This window comes from Manacus candei, unplaced genomic scaffold, assembly GCF_025592945.1.
Source record: "Manacus candei isolate 608988 ecotype Guabito, Panama unplaced genomic scaffold, ASM2559294v1 h1tg000041l, whole genome shotgun sequence".
Taxonomy (NCBI): domain Eukaryota; kingdom Metazoa; phylum Chordata; class Aves; order Passeriformes; family Pipridae; genus Manacus; species Manacus candei.
In genome coordinates, this window is record NW_026138089.1 from 381,364 (window position 1) to 402,037 (window position 20,674).

The 20,674-nt window shown below is 36.3% G+C and overlaps 1 protein-coding gene across 4 annotated transcripts in view; it reads left to right on the forward strand.

Moving 5' to 3' along the window:
* The window catches only part of LOC127474395 (dystrophin-like), a 589,003-nt gene that overhangs the window by 378,678 nt on the left and 189,651 nt on the right, over positions 1-20,674 (forward strand). For all 4 annotated transcript variants that reach the window (XM_051795060.1, XM_051795058.1, XM_051795057.1 and 1 more), the window contains exons 14-15: positions 17,560-17,732; positions 19,450-19,606. In XM_051795060.1, the coding sequence (XP_051651020.1) occupies positions 17,560-17,732; positions 19,450-19,606 (330 nt within the window). The remainder of the gene's footprint in view (positions 1-17,559; positions 17,733-19,449; positions 19,607-20,674) is intronic.

A 20,674-nucleotide genomic window follows, 5' to 3' on the forward strand; every position in this document is an offset into this window, starting at 1 on the left:
TGTGTAACTGATATTGAACAGTAGCAAACAAAGTTGTCTGAGCAAGTGTGTTTAGAAAAGCAGGATTAATAGTGGTAGGCTTTTAAAAGATCAAAACTTGACAAGACAAAATTGGTTATTTGACAGTTACAGAATTGGCAATTAAAAAGAACACAGTAAGTATCCCATTTCTGAAGACAGGAACATGCACTGCTGTTTGATTAAAAGTGGCTCGTAGACTTTAAACGTCATTCAGTTGTTGCCACTTTGTACAGAAAGGTCCAAAGAGAAATAGCTGTCCACTGAAGTTTGAAGGGTGAAGCAAGAAGATGGAAGGAAAATTGTTTATACTGAAACAAGAAGTCAATAGAAGCTAAATGATTATATCATGAAAAAAGAAGTTAAATATCAGGAAAAAAATTACCAGACAGGGTCTTGCCAAGCCATAAATAAATCTTGTTTCTGTAAAGGTGATGACTGTTTGCTGACAACATAGAATTATTCTGATGGTTTCATGCTGTGATGTGGCAATGCAAGCTTTGTCTAGTTTGCTTTTTGCCTTTCTCTCTCTCTTTTGTGCAGTTTTACTGGTGTGCTGAGCTATGGATTGTATTGTCCAAAGGATGGATGTTTCAGTGTTATGTTTTATTTTTTTCTTAATGCTAAACTATCTTTCTTCTTCTTTATTCTTCTAGACACAGTAGACATCCATTACAACATCAACATCTTTGTTTTCCATCCCCCTAATCCTCACCCAGTGGATGTCCAGCACATCATCACTGCCTGTCTGGGCTGTACCATCAAACCTATCCCTTATGTGACATCTCCACCTGGCCTGACCTGTCTGTTCTTCCTGAACAGCCTGTAGTTCTCCATCTTAGAACTCCAGTTGTGGAAACTTAAGCTTAGTGGAAAAGAGCACAATACAGTGGTTCCAAGAACAAATGAGCTCTGCCTATTTTAGAACGTAGGCTTGAAGACTGGTTAAGGTAGAAATTATTTTCCCTCTTAGTTATGCTTCCTTAGGAAATCATTGGAAAATCACTGAGCCAATAAACTTAAGGACATCTTCACAGCAACTTCTCAGGAAAAGAAAAACAAAACAAACAAAAAACCAAACCAAACAAACAAAACCCAAAAAAACCCAAACAAACAAAGAAACAAAAAAAACCACCAAACCACTCCTGTCTGTGCTTGCATCTTTGTGAAAGGAATTTTCCTTTTTTGATGAGACAGAGGTGGCCAAATTTCTCTTCATGAGCAGTTACTGGAAGACAGGCTGGTGAAATGGAAATGTTATCTGACTGAGGTAACATCTTCAGTGGTGTTCTTCTGTTTTTGTAAATTCCAGAAAACCTTATTCCTGACTAGCAGATGCTGTGAGCCCAACACAATGCTGGTCTCAGTCAATAAATATTTTAAGTTCAGATCTTTGTTACAGGGACATGTAACTTCAGTGAAAATTTACATATAAGGAATCATTTTAACAGTTTTTCAATTACAGGTGAAAGAAGTCTAACTTGTGAAACAAATAATTCTGTCTCTTGCTGCTTATTTTGTTTGTATAAGATAAAAAATTATAAAAACTAAACAGTCCTAGCGCATTCTTCAAATTATTTTTTTTTCTGTCACAGATTATTATGAAAGGAAATTTGACCTATGTTGCATCTCCAATTTAGTCATTCATAAAGTGTTCCTATCTCATTCTGGGTGGGATTTTCAAGTATAAGTTCAAGTGAAACTTGGACAAGAGTAGTTTGTAGGTCTGAAGTACCCCAAATGAGTCAGTTGAAAAGAACTGAATATTACACACCATTCTAGTAATTTTCCTCTTTCTTTTTTGGGTTGTATTTTGTGTTGTTTTATTTTTTTCTATATCCTAGCAATCACTCATAACTTCAGATAACTTAATATAAGTGTCAGCTTGTAAAAAAAAAAAGTAGTAGTAATTTTAATTAACTTTTTTTAATAAAGAGCTGAATGAACCTAAGTTTTTTACATAGCATATTACTGAGTCTTTGACTAGCTAACTGTCAGGATACTCTTTCAAGTTTTCAGGAAGAAACTAAAAATAAAACACCTTAGGTTTATTCTTAGTCAAAATTAGTTTCAAAAGTCAGGCTTTTTCATGAAACAAAGTTGCTGGGTTTTTATCAGTCTTTGCTAGAAATGATTCTAATACTGTAGCTGCAGCATTCTGATTACTGCATGTATTTTCACATGACTTTTAGAGAATGCCGTCACATCAAAATGTTGACACTAATTTTAAATCCCTGAAAAATGGTGTTTAGACCAACTATATTCTTTAAATAAAGACAACATGCAAAGTCAGATTACATAGGACAATACATGTACAGTAGGCTAAAGTTTTTATTGTCCCTGTTTTGAGAGCACCTGCTATAGAATTTATGGAGGTCTATTTTCTGTTTTAAAGAAATCGGACCCAAAACTTTTCTGGATTATCCAGGGATGAAAGAGATCTCCTTGGTTTAAGCTGCACTGCGCTGCAGGAGGCCTGAAGGATGACTTGCACAGGTCCTGACCGTGTTCTCCTGCTATAATAGGCAGCCTACAGTTGTCACATCCAGGGAGAGCTCAAGTTTCGGAGTTACTACAAGGGCAGAATAAGACATATTGCAATAGGCAGACAGAGTACTGCATCTCCTCTAAAGCAAGCCTTTTGTGTAGGGGGGTTGTCAGACAGATTTTACCTGAGGGACTAGTATGAACATCAGGGCAAAGTTAGTGCATCCAGTTTCACAGTTCCTTCAAGGAACTCTCTTTTTGCTACAGAAGCTTGGCTTGACTGTTCAGTACCCATCAAACATTTTCCTTCCTGCTTTTGTATCCTTCTGAGCACACCTTTAATCCTTCTGATTTGATAGTTTTCACAATAGAGATTAAAGCATCACTGATTGATAGAAAGCTAATCCAGGGCAATGGTAACTTTTCTATCCCTGAATTTGGGATGCTGTCTTGAGGTCTTAGGGATCACCTGCTGTTGTTGGTAAATCAGTGCAGGCTGCATTTCAAAGCTCACATCCCATCTGCACAGAGCTTGGTGTTGTGCTGAACAGACTGTGTGCATCTGATTCTTGGAATTAACTGTGACAGCAAGATCATTTTGGCAGATGGTTGCTGTGGCATGTGTATAGGTATGTGTGAAGGATGATAGTGATATTCTATTTCCTGATGATCATACCTTTGCTTATGGAAGAGACTTTAATTTTGCTTGGGTTTTTTTTTAATTAAATATGCAAATATATAAATTGTAGAGTCATTACTTGCTTTGTTTTTTCTTTTTTCATTTCCTTTATTCTAAGATAAATTCTGTATGCCAAGCTTGTCCTTTGTCAAGTAAATGAATATAAAAAGAGGAAATGTAAAAGGTTTGCTGTATTTCCTTTTTCATCAGCTTCTGAAATTTTCTCCCACAGACTATTTTGTTTCATTTTGTTTCTTATAAGGCTGCATCCCCTTGAGATATTGTTTAAGCAGAAACTCATGTCTGTCCTCACTTGCATGTGCCCTTGGCAAACAGACGCAATTGCTGAGTAACAGGCATCAGAACTCTGTCAGTGTTTGGTTTTTAGGCTTTCAACAAGATTGCAAAGGGAACACAAAGCTCCACTGGGAAATTGAGCATCAGTATTTCATTTAGTAGTACAGTTAGATTATGAAGCACTGCATGTGAAAGGGTATTTATTTCAAAAAACTCAGTGATGCGGAAAGAGAATTGTGAATTTTCTCTATTATCAAGTCAAATGTATAGAAGCTGTTTGAAGATGACAGGCAAATTCTCAGATTTTTAATTCTAGATCAACTCACTTTTTATTTTTTGTAACTTTTTTTTATTTGGGTTGGTCAGTCATGAAGTTTTCTCACGTTTTAGGGTGGAAAGTAAACTTTTTATAACTGTACAGACAGAGTTTTCTTACACTAGGGTTAATCAGGTGAATTTCAGTTTAACCCAAAAGGCATTTCAGATAAAAATGGTGTATGTGAAAGGAAGTTTTAATCTTCATGGGACCTAGCACTGAATGAATGCATGATGCAGGTGCACTGTTATCCCTTGTTCAGTATTTATTGAATAGTGGCATTACTCTCTCAGAGTTATAAATAGATTTATGTCATGAGAATTATTTCTACCCAAAATTGATTATATGTCAAATATGGGTAGATAGAAGATAAGTGGCATTACACTGAATAGTGTAAAAGTGGCTATTGCTCTGAGTGCCTTGAGGGATATTACACTTACCTTGTTTCACCAACAGCTTGCCTAATTTCATCCTTTGAATCTCTGGAATTTCTTATGTTCATTCCATTGGGGTATAACGGCATCCTAAAACTTCAAGAACTACTTCTGGGATATAAATAATATTTTTACCTAGTCTCTCTCTCTCTCTCTGCCTCTTCCCTTACCTCTAGCATGAAATTCCTATTATCAGGACTTCATATGCTTCAAATATTACATATAATCATTATAGGAATTTTTTTGCATCACTTTTAATACGATAGGATAGGTATTTTTTTTTCAAAGATACAAAACATACCATCTGTCTCTTCAAAAAACATATCATATTTCTTTTCTTGTATGCTTAGTTTCTCTGGGCTTAGAAGCCATACACAGTTCTTTTTAATTCTCTAATGGAAGCAGTAGTGATACTTCAAAGAGGATTATAGAAAACAAGATATATTATTTCCATAGGGAACACGTAACTTCTGGTTTTGTTCCTGTGAGCAAACTGTACTCCCTGTCACAAAGGTGGAAACTCTCCCTCCATGATCGCTCACATATTACACAGTAAAACCAGATACACCTGTTATCTTTATTTCCTCACATTCTTCTTCATTCACTTTTGTATATACAAAAGTTTTTTTGAATCCGTGGGTGTTAAAATTTGCAGAGTTTTCAACAAATCGGAACATGGTATATTGCACTTGACAACTTCATGAAAACAGTAACTGCCGTGGATGTTGTAGAAAACATGAATATTCAATAGGAAGATGGTTTCAATTTGAGTTGTCAAAAAAGTGTTTGTACCACAGAAGTACTGAGCACTTTTACATGCCAGTTGTTACAGCAAGGATGCAAAGAGGTCACAAGCTCTGGATGGTGTTGGTGTTGATCTGCAAGAGGGTAGGGCAGCAACACCAGGCTCCTGAGCCCTGTTAGCAGGAATGTAGCCAGGTGGTCCAGAGAAGTGATTCTTCCTCTCTACTATTCTGAATTGCTACATCTAGTTTTGGGCTCCCCCATACAAGAAAGATGTGGACATACTAGAGGGAGTCCAGTACAGGACCACCAAAGTACTTGGTAGCACATGTAGCGCACATGAGGAGAAGCTCTTAGAGCTGAATTTGCTCTGCCTCAGGTGGAGATGGCTTATAAATATATATATATATATGTAAAAAAATATAATATTTATTATATATATTATATATAATTATATATAAACCCATATATATTTTATATTATATGTTTATGTAGAAATAGATGAAGGAAACTACAGATTTTCTTTATGTACAAAGGAGAAATCGTGGGCATGCAAAGTAATTTTTTTTCTAAAAATGATGCTTCTTTCTCTGAGCCTGATACAGATAGCTGTGAGAACTGATAGGTGTGTGTATTCTGTTTCTGTGGCCAGGGTTTGGTAGCAGGGGTTACAGGGTGGCTTCTGTGAGGGTTGATTTAGATTGGATATAAGGACAAATTTTTTACAATGAGAGTGGTAAGGCACTGGAATAGCTTGCCCAGAGAGGTGTTGAGTGCCCCATCCCTGGAAACATTCAGGATCAGGCTTGACAGGTCTCTGAGCAACCTAATCTAGTTGAAGATGCCCCTGGCCATTGCACAGGGTTTGGACTAGATGGTCTTCAGAGGTCCCTTGTAACCGAAGCCATTCTATGATTCTGTGAAGGAATGAAAGGAAGATATTTTAAGAGCTGCTTTTATGTCTCATTAACCTAATCTGATTTGATTGATTATAAATTAAACTAATTTCCCCAAGTAGAGTCTGTTTTGCCTGTGACAGGAATTAGTGAGTGATGTCTTCCTGTCCTTATCTTCACCTCTGAGCCTTTCATTATATTTTCTCTCCCTGGCCAGCTGAGGAGGGGAGCAGTTGGCTTTGGTGGGCACCTGGCATCCAGCCAGGGCCAACCCACCACAGTGCACATAAACAAAGTGGACTATCAGTGTTCCTCAGCACCTGGGTTTTTCAACTTTGGGTGGTATAACTACTGTGGCTGGACTGCATGTTTGAGCGAAGTCTTCAGTTTCCTGAGATATTTAAGCCTGGGTTTTGAGTGCATTCAGAAATTTTATGAATATGTGGTACCTTGGCTTATTTTATTAACTGTTTTCTGAAGAAATATCTCTCAGCCCCGTGTTTGTGTCGCATTTAGTGTCTCATTGAGACCAATGACAACAACAGATCAAAAACTTCTGAATATGAGAGTAACTTTGATGTGATTAGTATTGAAGTCAAGTACTTGCAGTGTCCTATGTCAGCAATTTATAAAGCATTTGATAAGTAATCTTGACTGAAGAGCTACAAAAGCAATTCCAGGGTATAAACTTGGGTCTGGATGGCATACTTTGGAGTGACAGTAGAAGAGGCATATTTGATCTCTACAGAAACTTAAGTAGGAGAATATTGTTTTCTTGCAGTATTTAAGATCTGCCTGATATTTTGACTTACTGACAAGAGTGTACTCTGTCTTCTGGGAATGTATCCAAGCCCTGAGTTCTTTTTTAAGTTTAAATAGTCTTCTTTTAGAAAGGAAGGGTGGGGTTTTTTAAAATCTTATATATATTTGCTATATTACCTCCATTACTGTTTGCTGATCAGTCTTACCTCTGTTCCTTCTTTAGTACAAAATACACTTTAAATTTAAAAGTGTGCATTTCATTTTCCTTTGCTTTCTGGCTTTGAGTTGGAGTCTTGTCTTTTGAGACAAAAAACAAAAAAGATTCTTGTATCAAGTATGTTTACATTTATTTCTCTAATGATATCAACATTTGTCTCTCTGGCTGTGGTTTTTCATTAGCGGTATAGTCTTTATTTTGGGCAAAATTCAGATAAACTTTAGTTTTTGCTCCAACAAAATATAAACAAGTCTTGAAAAGGCATAAATAATGGTTCCAGGTGGCAGTTTTGATGTACAGATCTTGGAACTGACATTTTTATCTAGATCTAAATGAAAACACTTACATGACTTCACCAATGCAATGTTTGAATTAAAATTATTTCATTTTTGTTATGATAATGGAATTATTCCTTTTACCAGGATGAAGGGAAGATAGAAGGATCAAGTGTATTTTTTTTTCAGTTGGTGAATTTGAGGAACTCAGTAATCTGAATTAATTGATTTTTTAATGGCAAACTGAAAAACATGAACAGAAGTTGATTTTCACCCCCAAATAGCTTGTCTGTTAAAAAAAAAGTTAGGATTAAAAAACAAGTTTGTCTCATGTCAGAATTTTCTGATGATTGCACTATTTTTTCAGTGATATATATCACTTTAACCTGAAACTGTATTTACTGTGGGAGTATATGCATCTTGCTTGTAAATCCAAGAAAATAACAAATAATTATTTTCAGGATATGAATATTATTCACAGACCCCTTGACACAGGCATCCTGTTCCACTTTGCTTTTGATTTCTGGGTGCAACAAAAGATGGTTAGGCTTTGCCACAGAGAGACTGATCAATATGATAGTTAAAGTTGCTATTTTGAAGGATTTTGTTAAAAGGTGTATACTTTTCTCAGATTCCAAACATTTGCCAGTCACTTACTTATTTCAAGACAGTCAGCATGCGTTATTATATCACCTAAAATAAATAATGTAGAAGACAGTTCTGGTTTGGTTCAGGTTGTTCAAAAGAACTTAAATTCTTTGAGAACTTAAAGTTATGGAAATTCTTTGAGCTGAAAACCGATGAGAATGAACTTTTATGTCAAATTCCTCACAAATGCAGTTCCTGAGTACAATATCACACTGATTGGTTAAACACCTCAGTGTGCAGGGTAACAATAACAAGTTAGCAGGCCAGAAGTCGTGCTATGCATTTTAATTTGGCTGTTCGAGTTTTGGGTACTGAGAGGAACACAGTACTGGTTTAAAAGTGGAAGTCCTGGTGTTGTTGTTAGTGTTGGTGTCAGCAGGCAGCTGAGGACTTTTGGGTCAGAGGGACAGAAGGGAAAGCCTTGCATGTAGCTCCACGTTCCACTCAAGGCCTTGCTGTGGACTGGAGTTGGTGGCAGCTCCTTCTTGCAGCCACCCTGACAGTTTTCATCTCTGTGTCAGCCCTTCTGGCAACAGCTGTTCAGGGCCCCCTGAGCCTCTGTGGCTCTGCCTGTTTCTGCATTTAGAGAAGTCCATTTACACAGGGAGGTGCCATAGATAATAGCTTTGGCCTCTTGGCTTCTCACCAGGTATCCAAACATGTGGTACCCTCATACCGAGCAGGCTTGTGGTTAAAACATCGTCAGGAAGATAAAACTAACTTTTCTCATGACAGTTTGTGTTCATTCTTAATGAGTAAACTGATTAACACTTGGTGAATTCTGTTTTCTGCTGACAGGAACTTCTGACATCAAATATTGAAGTGATTTTGCTAGTAGCTGACTGCCACAGAACAGTTTTCTCTGTGGTATCTTCTCTTGACATCTCTTGCTTAAAACATAGAAAGTCAACAGATCCTTAGGCCATACTAGCATGACCTATATTTGCACTGAAAATCAACATTAAGGGTACTTTTGCCCTTTATGGCGCCCAAGTTTCTGCCCTCCCTGATCTTGCCTTAGGACACCTCCAGTAGGGAAGATTTGATACAAGTATGTGCAGAAGCTCTGGAGCTTTTGCCACATTTCCTCTTGCATAGTGACCACTGGGTCCCAATTAACCTGTCCTTCATTAAGAACTGTTAATTGCAGTGGAACTTGCACATTGGTAGAGAGAAACGCCTGAAATAGTATAAATTCCTAATTGAAATCTTATTATGTATGGAACAATGCTAGTTTCTAAAAGGAGTCCTAACACCATTATAGTTATTTTTCTGCTCGAGCCAGTTTTAATAATGTGTAATGTATGAAGCCTCTACTTTCTGCTTTATGTTTTGTGTTGTTCTCTTTTAATAAGATTTTATGGTTTTTTTAATTAATTGAACGTCATGTTATGAAACTGGTGTTTCATAACACCAATTATTTTTTTCCAGTCATCAACAATGTTAGCAACAACTTAAAATTTCAGCCTTTATTTTAAAAAGAAAAGAAGATTGCAAGAATTATTTGTAACAGAAGGAATTAGGATAGTATCTAGAATCAAAATAATTTCTTTTAATTATAAAACACCCTTTTTTTTATTTTAATAGGATTTGAAAGAGGGTTGTATGTGTTAGTGTATTTGAGGAAGGATGAAAGTATATTTGAATCTCATAGGTGCCAAAATATGAGAGGTCTTACTGTTACATTTTGGTATATCATTTAAATATACAGTCCTGTATGTACAAATAATTTTTCTTCTAGGAATAGCTATTTATAATTAACAGATCTCAGGTATGTTTCACTGGGTTGGTGAAAGAGAAAAAAACTGTCCTTCCTTCTTTCATAAGATTTTTTTTTCTCCAGACCTAGAAATGGTTGTGCAGCCTTTCTGGCTGCTTGTTTTAAGAGAAAGTCAGTATTGATTTCAAGTATTGGAATGTCAGCAGAACTAATAGAGGTAAATGCTCTCCAAACTGTCCAGCAGGACTTTAAGACCTTGCCCAAGTAACTAAGTGGAGGTAAATGTTCCTGTAGAGAAGGTGCTTCGTGCTACTGCTGTTTGATCTCTGGAAAATGGGGAGAGGGAAAATTAGACATACTGAAAGTAGCAGCATAATTATTTTGCTGCAGAAAGATTGCCAAAAGATTGACAGGGTGAGTGTGCTGATGGAATGTGCAGGTGTAATGGGATTAGACATTCACTGAAGCGCAGGGGTCAAGACCTGCATATTCGTCAGGAGCAGACTGCTTTCTAAAAATCTAGAAAACTATCCCAGTTTGTAACAGGTCTCACAGTTTTGCTTTCAGAAAGTTGTGTGTGTGATTCTATGCACATTTATGCTATTTCCCTCCTACTCACCCAACCCTCAAATACAGAGTTTTCAAAGGCAAATAGCTAAACCCATTCTTAGACATCTCAGCAGAGGTGGCTGATTTTCTAACATACACTTTTCTAACATATACTTGCAACTCCTGCTTCAAAAATGTGCTTTGTTTGCTTTGTTGGATTTGCTGGCATGAAACAGGGTACAGGCTATGTTAGTAACATAAATATCACACAGTTACACCATACAGTAAAAGTTCTTCATTGCTGTGTCTATGAGGAATTTTTCTGCCTTAATGTAACCTCAAACACACAATTTTTCATTCTATTTAGGGTTTCCATCCTAGATATAGTGACAAGAAAAATAGACAAATGGTAAAAATAACAATTTCCATTAAAATTACAGTTATCAGAATAGTTTATATTTCTCTAATGGCAAGAGTCAGATCCTAAGTGAAACTATAAATGCAGAAAGATTTGTTTCTTTAAAGATTTTATCTATTTATTCACATTTTCATTACATGTAAAGGAAAGCAGTCATTCAGGGTTTTTCTCAGTCTTCAAAAAACCCATCCAAGAAATCCATAAACTCCTCTGAAACACATGGAATTATGTAATAGTTGAATACAAATTAATTGGTAAAAGTCCCAAAAAATTATTTGCCTATGATCAAGAGAGAAATGCGTGACCCTGTGGTATGTCTAAAAAGTCAGTCCTGTGAATGAGGATCTGCACACTAGAGACTTGAGTATATGTTCAAATGATTATATTAGGGCTCTTAAGAGTTAAAATTCCACAGCTGAGGTAGCTCAATGTTAATGAAATTAAGAAGCCCATGCCATGTTTGCAGAGTTACTGTCAGCAAGAGAAGGCTGCATCCTTAGATGCACTCTGAAATCTCTTGCAATCTGAATATAACCTAAATTGAAGGCCTGTTTTGCCTATTTATAAAGATATTTTCTGAAGACAGGGCCCAATTTGCTAAAGAAAGCTCTTTTTTTATCTTCTTTTAGATGAAAATAGTATTTGAATATGAAGTTTGGTCACATATTTATTCCAGGACTTGTGGAATTTTAAACCATAAGAGTGATAGATGCAACTTATATGGATTTCTGCAGTGCAAAGTTATACTTTTGGCTTCCACTCATCAACACTTGATTCTCTCTTAGAGGACTAACTCTTACCCTTTTTTATCTTGAAAAATATGTTGAGAACCTAGAAATGCCTTAATTATATTCATAAGCTTATCTTCACAATAGAAAAGACCTTTTTATCGTTCTTTTTAATCAAGTAATTAGCATGAAACTCAGAGATGTAATCATACCAGACTGGAATTGGGGTCATGCCATAGGCTGGCTGAATAGGAGGCTTCTTGGCATGATGATGTATAACCATTTCACAACAATGCTTTTAACTCAGTAAGTCTGCCCTTTAATTATATTTTAAATCTCATTTGAGAAGTTTTTATCATTATGTAAATTGTTCAGTAAATGCTCATTCTAAGACTCAATAAAAGTTTTGCTTATGGACTAGAAGAGCAAATTACTTAAAAGCTTGATGGAGGAACTGGGAGCTTAAAAAAAAAACCACCACACTAAATCCAGCAACCAGTTCTTAGAAGAACTATAACTTTTAAAATAGTGAACTCCCATGGGACCAGAAGTGTCTTGCAAACCAGCAGAAATACTTCACTGTTTTGTTCCATTACTATTCTAATTCATAGTATCTTCTTTCTAGGACAAATGTTTCAAAAAAAGTATACATTTCTTTCTGTTCAAATGCTTTGATGGCAATGCCCAGCTCACAAGGACAGACTGTCATAAAGCATAGTGCAAACGGACCTTCTACTGCCAGAAACAAAGAAATAGAGCAAGTGCATCTTGCACTAAATCTGTCACACATGTACTTAAAATGCATTTGACTTGCCTTGCTGTAGCCATTAATTCAACATCTCCAGAACTATAACACTCACAAAACTATTCCTCTCTCTAGCAGACAGAAGAATAAGCTGTGATCCTGAAAGAGGTGCCATGTACATGGATCTTTGTGCCTCCAAAGGCTGCTGGAGTCTGCCAGGGCATTGAAAAAAAAAATCTCATACTCTCTGAATCCTGGCATAGAGTTTAACACTTTAGGCAGAATCGGAAATTTGAAGGAGTTTAGCTGTAATGAAATGAAAGCAAGTGGGATGATTAATTTGAAATCCATATCTAAACTGTGCTTAGCTGTGCTGAACAGAGTTGCAAAATATAGGCAGTGACTCCATTTCTTACATCTGTAGAAACCATAAGGAGGTTACAAAAAAAAAACCAAACCAGAACTTTGAAGGGGAGCCTTTTTTGATTAAGCCAGCAGATCATCCCTGTTGGTAAGAATTCACTCAGTATGCTGAGCCCTGAGAGCTGCTCTGTCACCTTCAAGTTCATAAAACAGAGACCTATTCTCTACAGACCTGTTCTCAGTAGTATTGTTGGAACAAAACCAAACAAAACCAAAACCAAATGAGTCCCCCCCCCAAAAAAAAAATCAAAAACCTACCAAAAAAAAAAAACAACCAGTTTTGGAACAAGTTTGTAAGTTCTGCTTTATTCAGGCACTTAAAATTATATAAATGCAAAACAAAAGCAGAAAGATACCCATATTCTTTAGAAGTTTTGAAATCACCATAAAAGAACATAAAAATAATTTTTTTATTCATAGAAAGTTGTATTTCAAAGAGAAGGAAGGAAGGAAGGAAGGAGAAGGAGAGGAGATGAAAGAGGCAAGAAAGGCAAAGGAAAAAAGGAGAATAGAGAAAGGAAGAAAGAAACAGGAAAAGAAAGGAAGGGAAAGGATGGGAGGAAAGGAAAAAGGGAAAAGAAAAGCTAAAGTGAAAGGAGGAAAAAAGGAAAAGAGGAAAAAAGGAAAATTAAAAAAAGGAATTGCATCATTTAAGTGTTCTGTACAGTATAAGAGGTTTAAAAAGCATATTCTACTGATATAAGCTATTTAAAATGTTCTCTTGGTTTGTTTTTTTCAGAAATTACTTATGGGAAATACAGTATGCTCTGTTAATGCAAATATGAAGGGGATTATTAGTTTAGCAAACTACAGAGATGGAGAGGGGTTATAGAGATGATCTTTGTTTTGTTTTGAGTAATTTTATGATCACTTTTCTAGCTGTTTCAGTATTTGCATTACAGAAACAGTATAATACTTCTGAGCTATGTATAGCCACACAAGTATTACAGCTGATGCTTTGCATACATGTATGTAATTCTGCAGACTGACATTTTGATTATTTACTGCCAATAAGATAATTTTTTTTCTCTGTGTAGTTTTTATTTAATGAGGTCTTTAGTTTTGTTAGCCCCCTCATACCTCAATTAATGTAATTTATTTCGTCAGTAACTCTGTACAGTACCTAGAAAATGTAAAATGCTTCACTGGAAATAAAAAGTATAATTCCAAGGATGGAACTGAGTTTGTAGAGGAGGATTTAAGTACTTTAATTTCTTTAAATTATTATATAATTAATTTGTTTTACCTTGCATAAAAGATAAATGTTTTGTCAGCTGTGCTGCATTAATTTCCATGTTTTAGTATGACTCATCTGTAGTCCAAGAAGTATAACTGATTCCTTCTTTCTAGGACTTCTCTTTACTTCCAGACTACCAATCCTTCTCTGATGTATTGCTGAACTAATGGCAGATTTTGACGTCTCATGTCCTTTATATGTCTATGTGTTGCATGTGGGACATGAAGTATATTGGCACTGATTATTTATTACTGCTGAAGTATCTCCAACCATACTGAATCCTCACAGGACTAGCTCTGCTATGTGGAAGCTGACAGAACTTCTGATGCATTAGATTTCACTGCGACAGCCCTGCTGTGCTTAGCAGGGCACTGTATAAAATAAAACTTGTGGAGCCACAGGTGAATCTCTTTTACCTACTGAAAGAATTAGGGCAGTGAGAATGTGGGCTCCTGTGGGGAATGCCAGCAGTAGTTCCAAGGGTGACAGCTGAATTGGGCAAGTATTATGCCAAAACTTGTATTGAACTGGGCAAGTATTTTGCTCTGACTTTCTGGAAGTGTTGGGTGTGCTGTCTTACAACACTAGTGTACTTCTCCCCTAAAATCGTGCAATGGTTTCAAGGGCTCAGGACAAAAGTGAAACAGCCAGAGCAAATTTCCTCACCCAGTTTTGTTCAAGAAGGTTGTTTCCCTCAAGACAAGTGTACTTCATCTATTTATCATTCCAGTTCTGTGTCTTAGTTCCAGACTTGCTCTATATAGTAAAATAATGTAAATACACATTTTTAAAAGAAACCACTAATAGCTATTCAGCTAAGTTTCTATGAACAAATATTATGTTACTTATCATCATTTAAATTTATAATTCATCTTAATAAAGGAGGATTTCACTCTGAAATTCTTAGACAAATCTGTGCCTGATGGAGTTGCAGTTCTTTCCAAGCAGTTCAGCTCACTCAAAGCAGTAACTTGTGATCAAAAAGATGCTTTTTATTTTGCTCTCAACTTTTTTTTAGAGCAGATAGAAATCTTCCACACAGCCTCAGTAATAACCACTACAGCAAAAATGCACCACACAGTCCAATTGTAACCCAGTAGAATTATACCAGGATTGATTTTTTATCCTCTATGGTCTCTCCATGTGTTTGAACACGTTGGAAAAGATGAAAATACAATAAATAATATATATTTAGTCTATATGCTGTACTTCTAGGTATGGTGTGTAATCACAGCACACTTTTACAAATAACTTAGCCATTTTTGAGGTTAAGTAGATCTTCCTGCTTTATCATTGCCAAGAAAAAGAACCTAGTTCATATTGTACTTTTGAGACATGGACATTATTTATTTCAGAAAACAAATAAAAGGTATATAGGTCTTTTTATTATATGTTCTCTGCTTCTCTTGGGATGTGAAAGTGTCACAAAGAAAGGAACTAAAATGCACCAACCAAAATGGAGTAAATATCTTTGTTGTTGCCTTTCTTCTGTGTAGGCTTCCTGCATGGCTGGAATAAACTTCTTCTGGGACCATTAAAAGTAGTGCAGTATACACAAGTAATTTGGAATAAGGAAGACCAAGTCTTGAATACTAAGCTTTTGTCAAGAATACTCCCCTTTTCATGTTTGTTTCCTGCTTAACTAACTGTCCAGATGTATTGTGATTCTATATAGTATTCTGAAATAAAAAAGGATATGGCTTAATTTCTTTTCAGAATTATGTATGTGTCAGGAGAAAACCACAAAATGTACAAACTCCAAGACACTTTTTCTAAAAACAAGAAAAATACAGAAAGCCTTTTTTTTGAAATTTTGTCTTATAAAATGCTATGAGTAAATGTGTGGTAAAACACCAAGAGGGCATAAATTTGACAGCTTCCTACTGTGAATTGTTATTGAACATGTTTCATGGCACATGTTCTTTCAGAGGAGAAGGCAGCTCTTTCCATCACCATCCTAAAAACTAAGGACTTTGTGCAAGAGGTAGTGCATATAATTCTTTTACCCTTTCATTCTTTCTATTCAGAATAGATTTATCATTTTTAAATGTGGAAGGACCTTACAAGTATACAGACTTAATTAAAAGTTAACTTTTTTACTGCGAACTTTATCCTTTCTTACGTGGCTGTTTACATCAGGATAGTAATACTTAACCCAGCTTAAATAAAATCTCCAAATGCATACATGGAGAGAAAGAAATTTGGTAATAGAATATTCTTCAGTCAAGCAAACAGAAATAAAGTATTGCAGATAGAAACTGAAGCTAACAACATTCAGACTTGAATTAAGGTACAAATTTTCAAGTAAGGACATTCATACCTGGAATACTATACATTGTTATGTACCTCAGTAATGGCATTTTTAAAAATATGAATTGCTTATTTAACACCAATCAATAAAAATATAGTGTTTATAATATATTTGGATTCTGATGAGTTACCTCTGATGTATCCAAACTCATTCCTAACTACTTTACTGCTAGGATGACCTTAGATAAGTAAAATAGTTGGATAAAAACTTTTATACTGTACTGAAGACATTGCTAGCCCACCTTAAAATTTCCCCAAATACTGTACTAGTCATTGCTCTGCAAGGAATAGGTGTCCAGTTAAGGACATTTGGAACAGCAGTAGGTGAACAAGGACAATCCACTCATGATTCAGTGCAGCTAACATTGCACTTAAAATATCAAATAAGACCAATTCAATTAGGAATGCACCAAGTAGACAGATTGTGTGCTTCCCTCCTTCAAAGTCATCCTTCTAAAGAAAATTGCAACAAATTTCCATTGGGGACTATCTGTGATGCTCAGTTAGTGCTGGATCTTGCTCTCAAATGCCATAAATCACTTGCTCTTTCACACTTCGTCCTTAGCACTCCCATTTTGGGTAGCAAGAAAACCACCACCAGAAAACTTAGTGCCCAGGCATCCCAGGAGAAAATGCAGAGCTTTATTCACTAGGACATTTTCTTTGTGTCTTTGTTTGAAAGTAAGCGAATGCGGCTGCACATAGAGTATGTGTGTGCTCACGCATGTACGTATTTAAATTATTATTATTATTATTTTTATTCTTTTTAATGGGCTTGATTCAACCACCGTTGCCTGCGAATGAATCTGACCTTGTGGAGCTGCAGCATGCAAACGTCTTGGAGAAGGGCAGCCAGCGTACAAAGGCTGCATTGACTGTGTGGGCAGGCAGGAATGCTGGTACCAGGCAGCTCTCTAAAGAATGTTCTTTTGGCAGAAACAGCCGTGCTAAAAATGAGGGGGAAAAATGAATCCAAAATGTAGAGCTGGCCTGCAGTTACGGAGCGATAAGAAAAGTTGGCTGTTCAACATGAGCTGCCAGTTGCACATTCTGGGTCCTTGCTATTCTCAGGCCCTCCTACATCCGTGGCCTCAACCAGTGTTTTGGTACAGCACAAAGTGGCTGTTTATTGCTATTGACTTCTGAGGCCTGGGCTCCAAAATGCATTCTGTCAACAGAATGTAAGTGAACTTGGCATTTTAAAGCTCAGCTGCTGCAGACACCCAGATTTCCTGGAATTGCTATGCAGCAGGACCTGTGCTGCAGTCCCCAGCTGAAACTGAAAATGTTGCACCGGAAGACGTACCACGTGAAGGTCAGATTTACCTGAGACCCTGGGGGGTTTGTGTTTGTTTGTTTTTCCCTCATCAGCACAGTAAATATATCCTGTCCTTCCTTTGTTGCCTGTCAAAGGCTACACTTTTAACCATCTGCATTTTGCTCAGTATGCTCTCTATGAAAGAAAGGTCGCACTCAATGCGAAAGGCCTTCATGTGAAAGGGGAACATGGCTGTGTCTGCAGTACATGGTACTGCCATAAAAGCAGTAATCAAAACCTGTGCTCTGTGTTGCACTGATTTTTCCACTCTTTTGAAAAATTATGGTTTCTATGATTTTTTAGGAAATCACATGTATTGTTTTCTATTGCTTCCATAGGAACTACAGGCAGAAATTGATGCTCACACTGACATCTTTCACAGCCTGGATGAAAACGGGCAGAAAATCCTGAGGTCCCTTGAAGGCTCTGAAGATGCAACCCTCTTGCAGAGACGCCTGGATAACATGAACCTCAGATGGAGTGAACTTAGGAAGAAATCTCTGAACATTAGGTAGGACCTGAACATGAGCAAAAGCCTCCTGTTGGTGTGTAAGACAGAATGCTGCATTTTGCTAGTAAAAATCTTTCTGATAGCAATGTTTTTGTCTATTTTGAAATTATTTCTGCTACTTTGAATGTTGGCTTAACTTTGTAAGAATTAGGTTTTTTTGGTGTGAAAATTATAGTAGAGGATTAGGATTTGAGGCATATGATGAACTTTTGTAATTACAGAGGGAGAGATTAGCATGTTTAAACAGTAACTGTACCCCCTCTAAATGTAAGCTTTTTCTAGAGCTGGATATGACTTATCAATGAGTCTTGAAAGTGAGTGATTAAATAACCAGTATTTATGATAAGCTTTATTTTGAAGGCTGCTATTTCCAGTGCAAAACTAAAAATAGCCTTGCAAATGAGAAGACTATTTAAGGTTTAGCTGTTGTGTGGAGAATGGACAGAATTGCCAAACAAAATCCAGGGGTAAAAGAAATCCATAGGTAGTGTCATGAGAGGAAAAAACTTTTGATTGCAGGGGAAAATATAATAAAAGGTAACATTGCAAATGATCAAGTGGTCATTCAGACTTCAATGGACTGAAGATTTCTTTTCAAAATAATTTATCCAGGAAACTTTCTTTCAGAAATATGACTTTTACAATAGGCAACCCAGCTCTGTTGCATTCAGTCTCAGGCATTTTTTCATTTGCTCATTTGCTGTGTGTTGGTGGTAGTTCAGAGGACAGCAAAAGGCAGAAGTGTTTTCCAAAGTAATGTATGAAATATTAGCTTTTTTCAGCTCAGGTCCTGAGGGAGGTCAGGATGTGTAATGACAAAAACCATCTTCATATCATCAATCATTAAAAATAAATGAAGGATGTGAGGTTGAAAAGATATTAGTAGCTAAAGAAAAAGAGACACATTCCTTCTTTTTTTTCTGAAGAGCAAAAGAAGAAGGACAAAACCCTTCACGGTCTCTGAGGATTTTTTCATCACATGCATACTACCCATGAACTTGCTCAAATGCAGTGATGTTTGAGATAAAAAGTGGTACATATACAGAAGAAATATTTAGAAGGTGTCATTATGATGGAGACCTTTTTTGCATAAAGTGGTATTCTGTCGTTTAATTTTTCCAGTGATTCAATTAGTTTCATACACACCTCTGTTCAAATGGCACAGACAATTGCCTCAGTAGTGTATGGGGATTCTGTTGGCTTTAACAATCTCCTCACTATTTTTTTTCTTTTTTGAAAGAATTTCATTTAAAATAAGAGAATGAATCTTGTGTGAGCTAAATGGTTTATGTAGTGGTTTAAAGAAATGCTTGCTCTTCTCTGAGTTGGAAAACTGCTCTCTACATTTCAGGTAATTAAACTCCCAGTAATCCTAAGTGATGACTACACTACTCTTATGCTAGTCCTGCATAATATTTGTGCACTTCTAGGGAGACTGACAATTCAACACAGCGATTACTCACTGCTGAAGAGGAAAGCTTAAAAACCAAAACAAACCAAACAATTAAAAACAAAAAACAAGAGATGCAAAAAAAGCCAAGACTGCAGAACCAAATTTAAATCTGTGTTGTCAGAATCTAATTCGAAGCTACTGAAGCTGTTTAAAAATCATTAAGTTAATGAAACACTAGGATTTTTTCCAGTAAATAAGCTTGTACAATTTGGTTTTTACTTTCACTGTGACTGAATCTATCTTATATTTAACACATGCCTTCAGATCCCATTTGGAAGCCAGTACCGACCAGTGGAAGCGATTGCATCTCTCTCTTCAGGAACTTTTAGCATGGCTGCAGTTGAAAGAGGATGAATTAAAACAGCAAGCACCCATTGGTGGAGATCTTCCCACTGTGCAGAAACAGAATGACATCCATCGGGTATGGGCTTTTTAAAAATCTTTTGGTCATTGCTTTTTGTTTGGCAGGTTAGTGCTGCATGACACGGTCCTTGTTGGAAAAAGGAAGACACCATGTAAAATACATTTTAGAATGAAAACCAAAGTTCTTCCTTGAGAATAATAGCTACAACTTTCAAACACAGAAGAGAAAATCAGCCTTTTGGAGAACGGAGTTTTTACTACCGTGACCTTCACAGACCTATCACAGAAAGGCAGATTTCATGGCCAGAACAATTACTAACCCAGTATTTTTTGAGGATTAAATAAGTAGTTCTGAAAATTTTTCTAGATCAGGCATTTAAACTTCGTGTGTACTTTTTGAACCCCTATTTTGCTATTGAAAAGAGTAGCTGATATCAGCCCTAATGCACAGCTCTGCATCATTGTGACAACTCTCCATGGCTCACACTGGTTTCATCATGGAATTCTTATGGAAAGGCAATAGCAGTGTCATATGGGGACTGTTCTAGACTAAGATGTGCATTAACAAGGAACCTACATTGAATGCTTGTATGGAAAGTTGATTTTTTTAAAATCCACCAAATGAACACCCTCCAAAATAACACAATACTTCTGAATAATTCTTCATACAAAGATTCACACAGATTTTTTGGTGGTAAAGGTATACTTTAAGTATATCTCCTGCGTTGAACCAAGTTCTCTCACCTATCTGATGCTACCCTAATGTCTGCTTTCAGGTAAACAGCTTTTAATTTAACTATACCATTGAGGTCTATTCTGATCTGAATGTGAAATCACACTAGTACCTCCACTATACACTTTTCCTTTTCTTGGAATTTACTTGGATGTAGTATTCAAGCTCTCCTCTACTTCATCCACATGTGCCTTTAATTAAAATAATAATGTTATGGGAGGTGTTTTACCTCCTCTTTGGTGTCCAATTATGCTTCAGTGGGTATCTAAAAAGTTATTTTGAACAAATGTATTTTTATTGAAAAATTTAAATTGTCAGCCAGACAACTTGCTTCCACAAGAAGAGAGTATTTCAAAACCAATGATCATCCTCTCAAAGCATTGTGCTGCATAT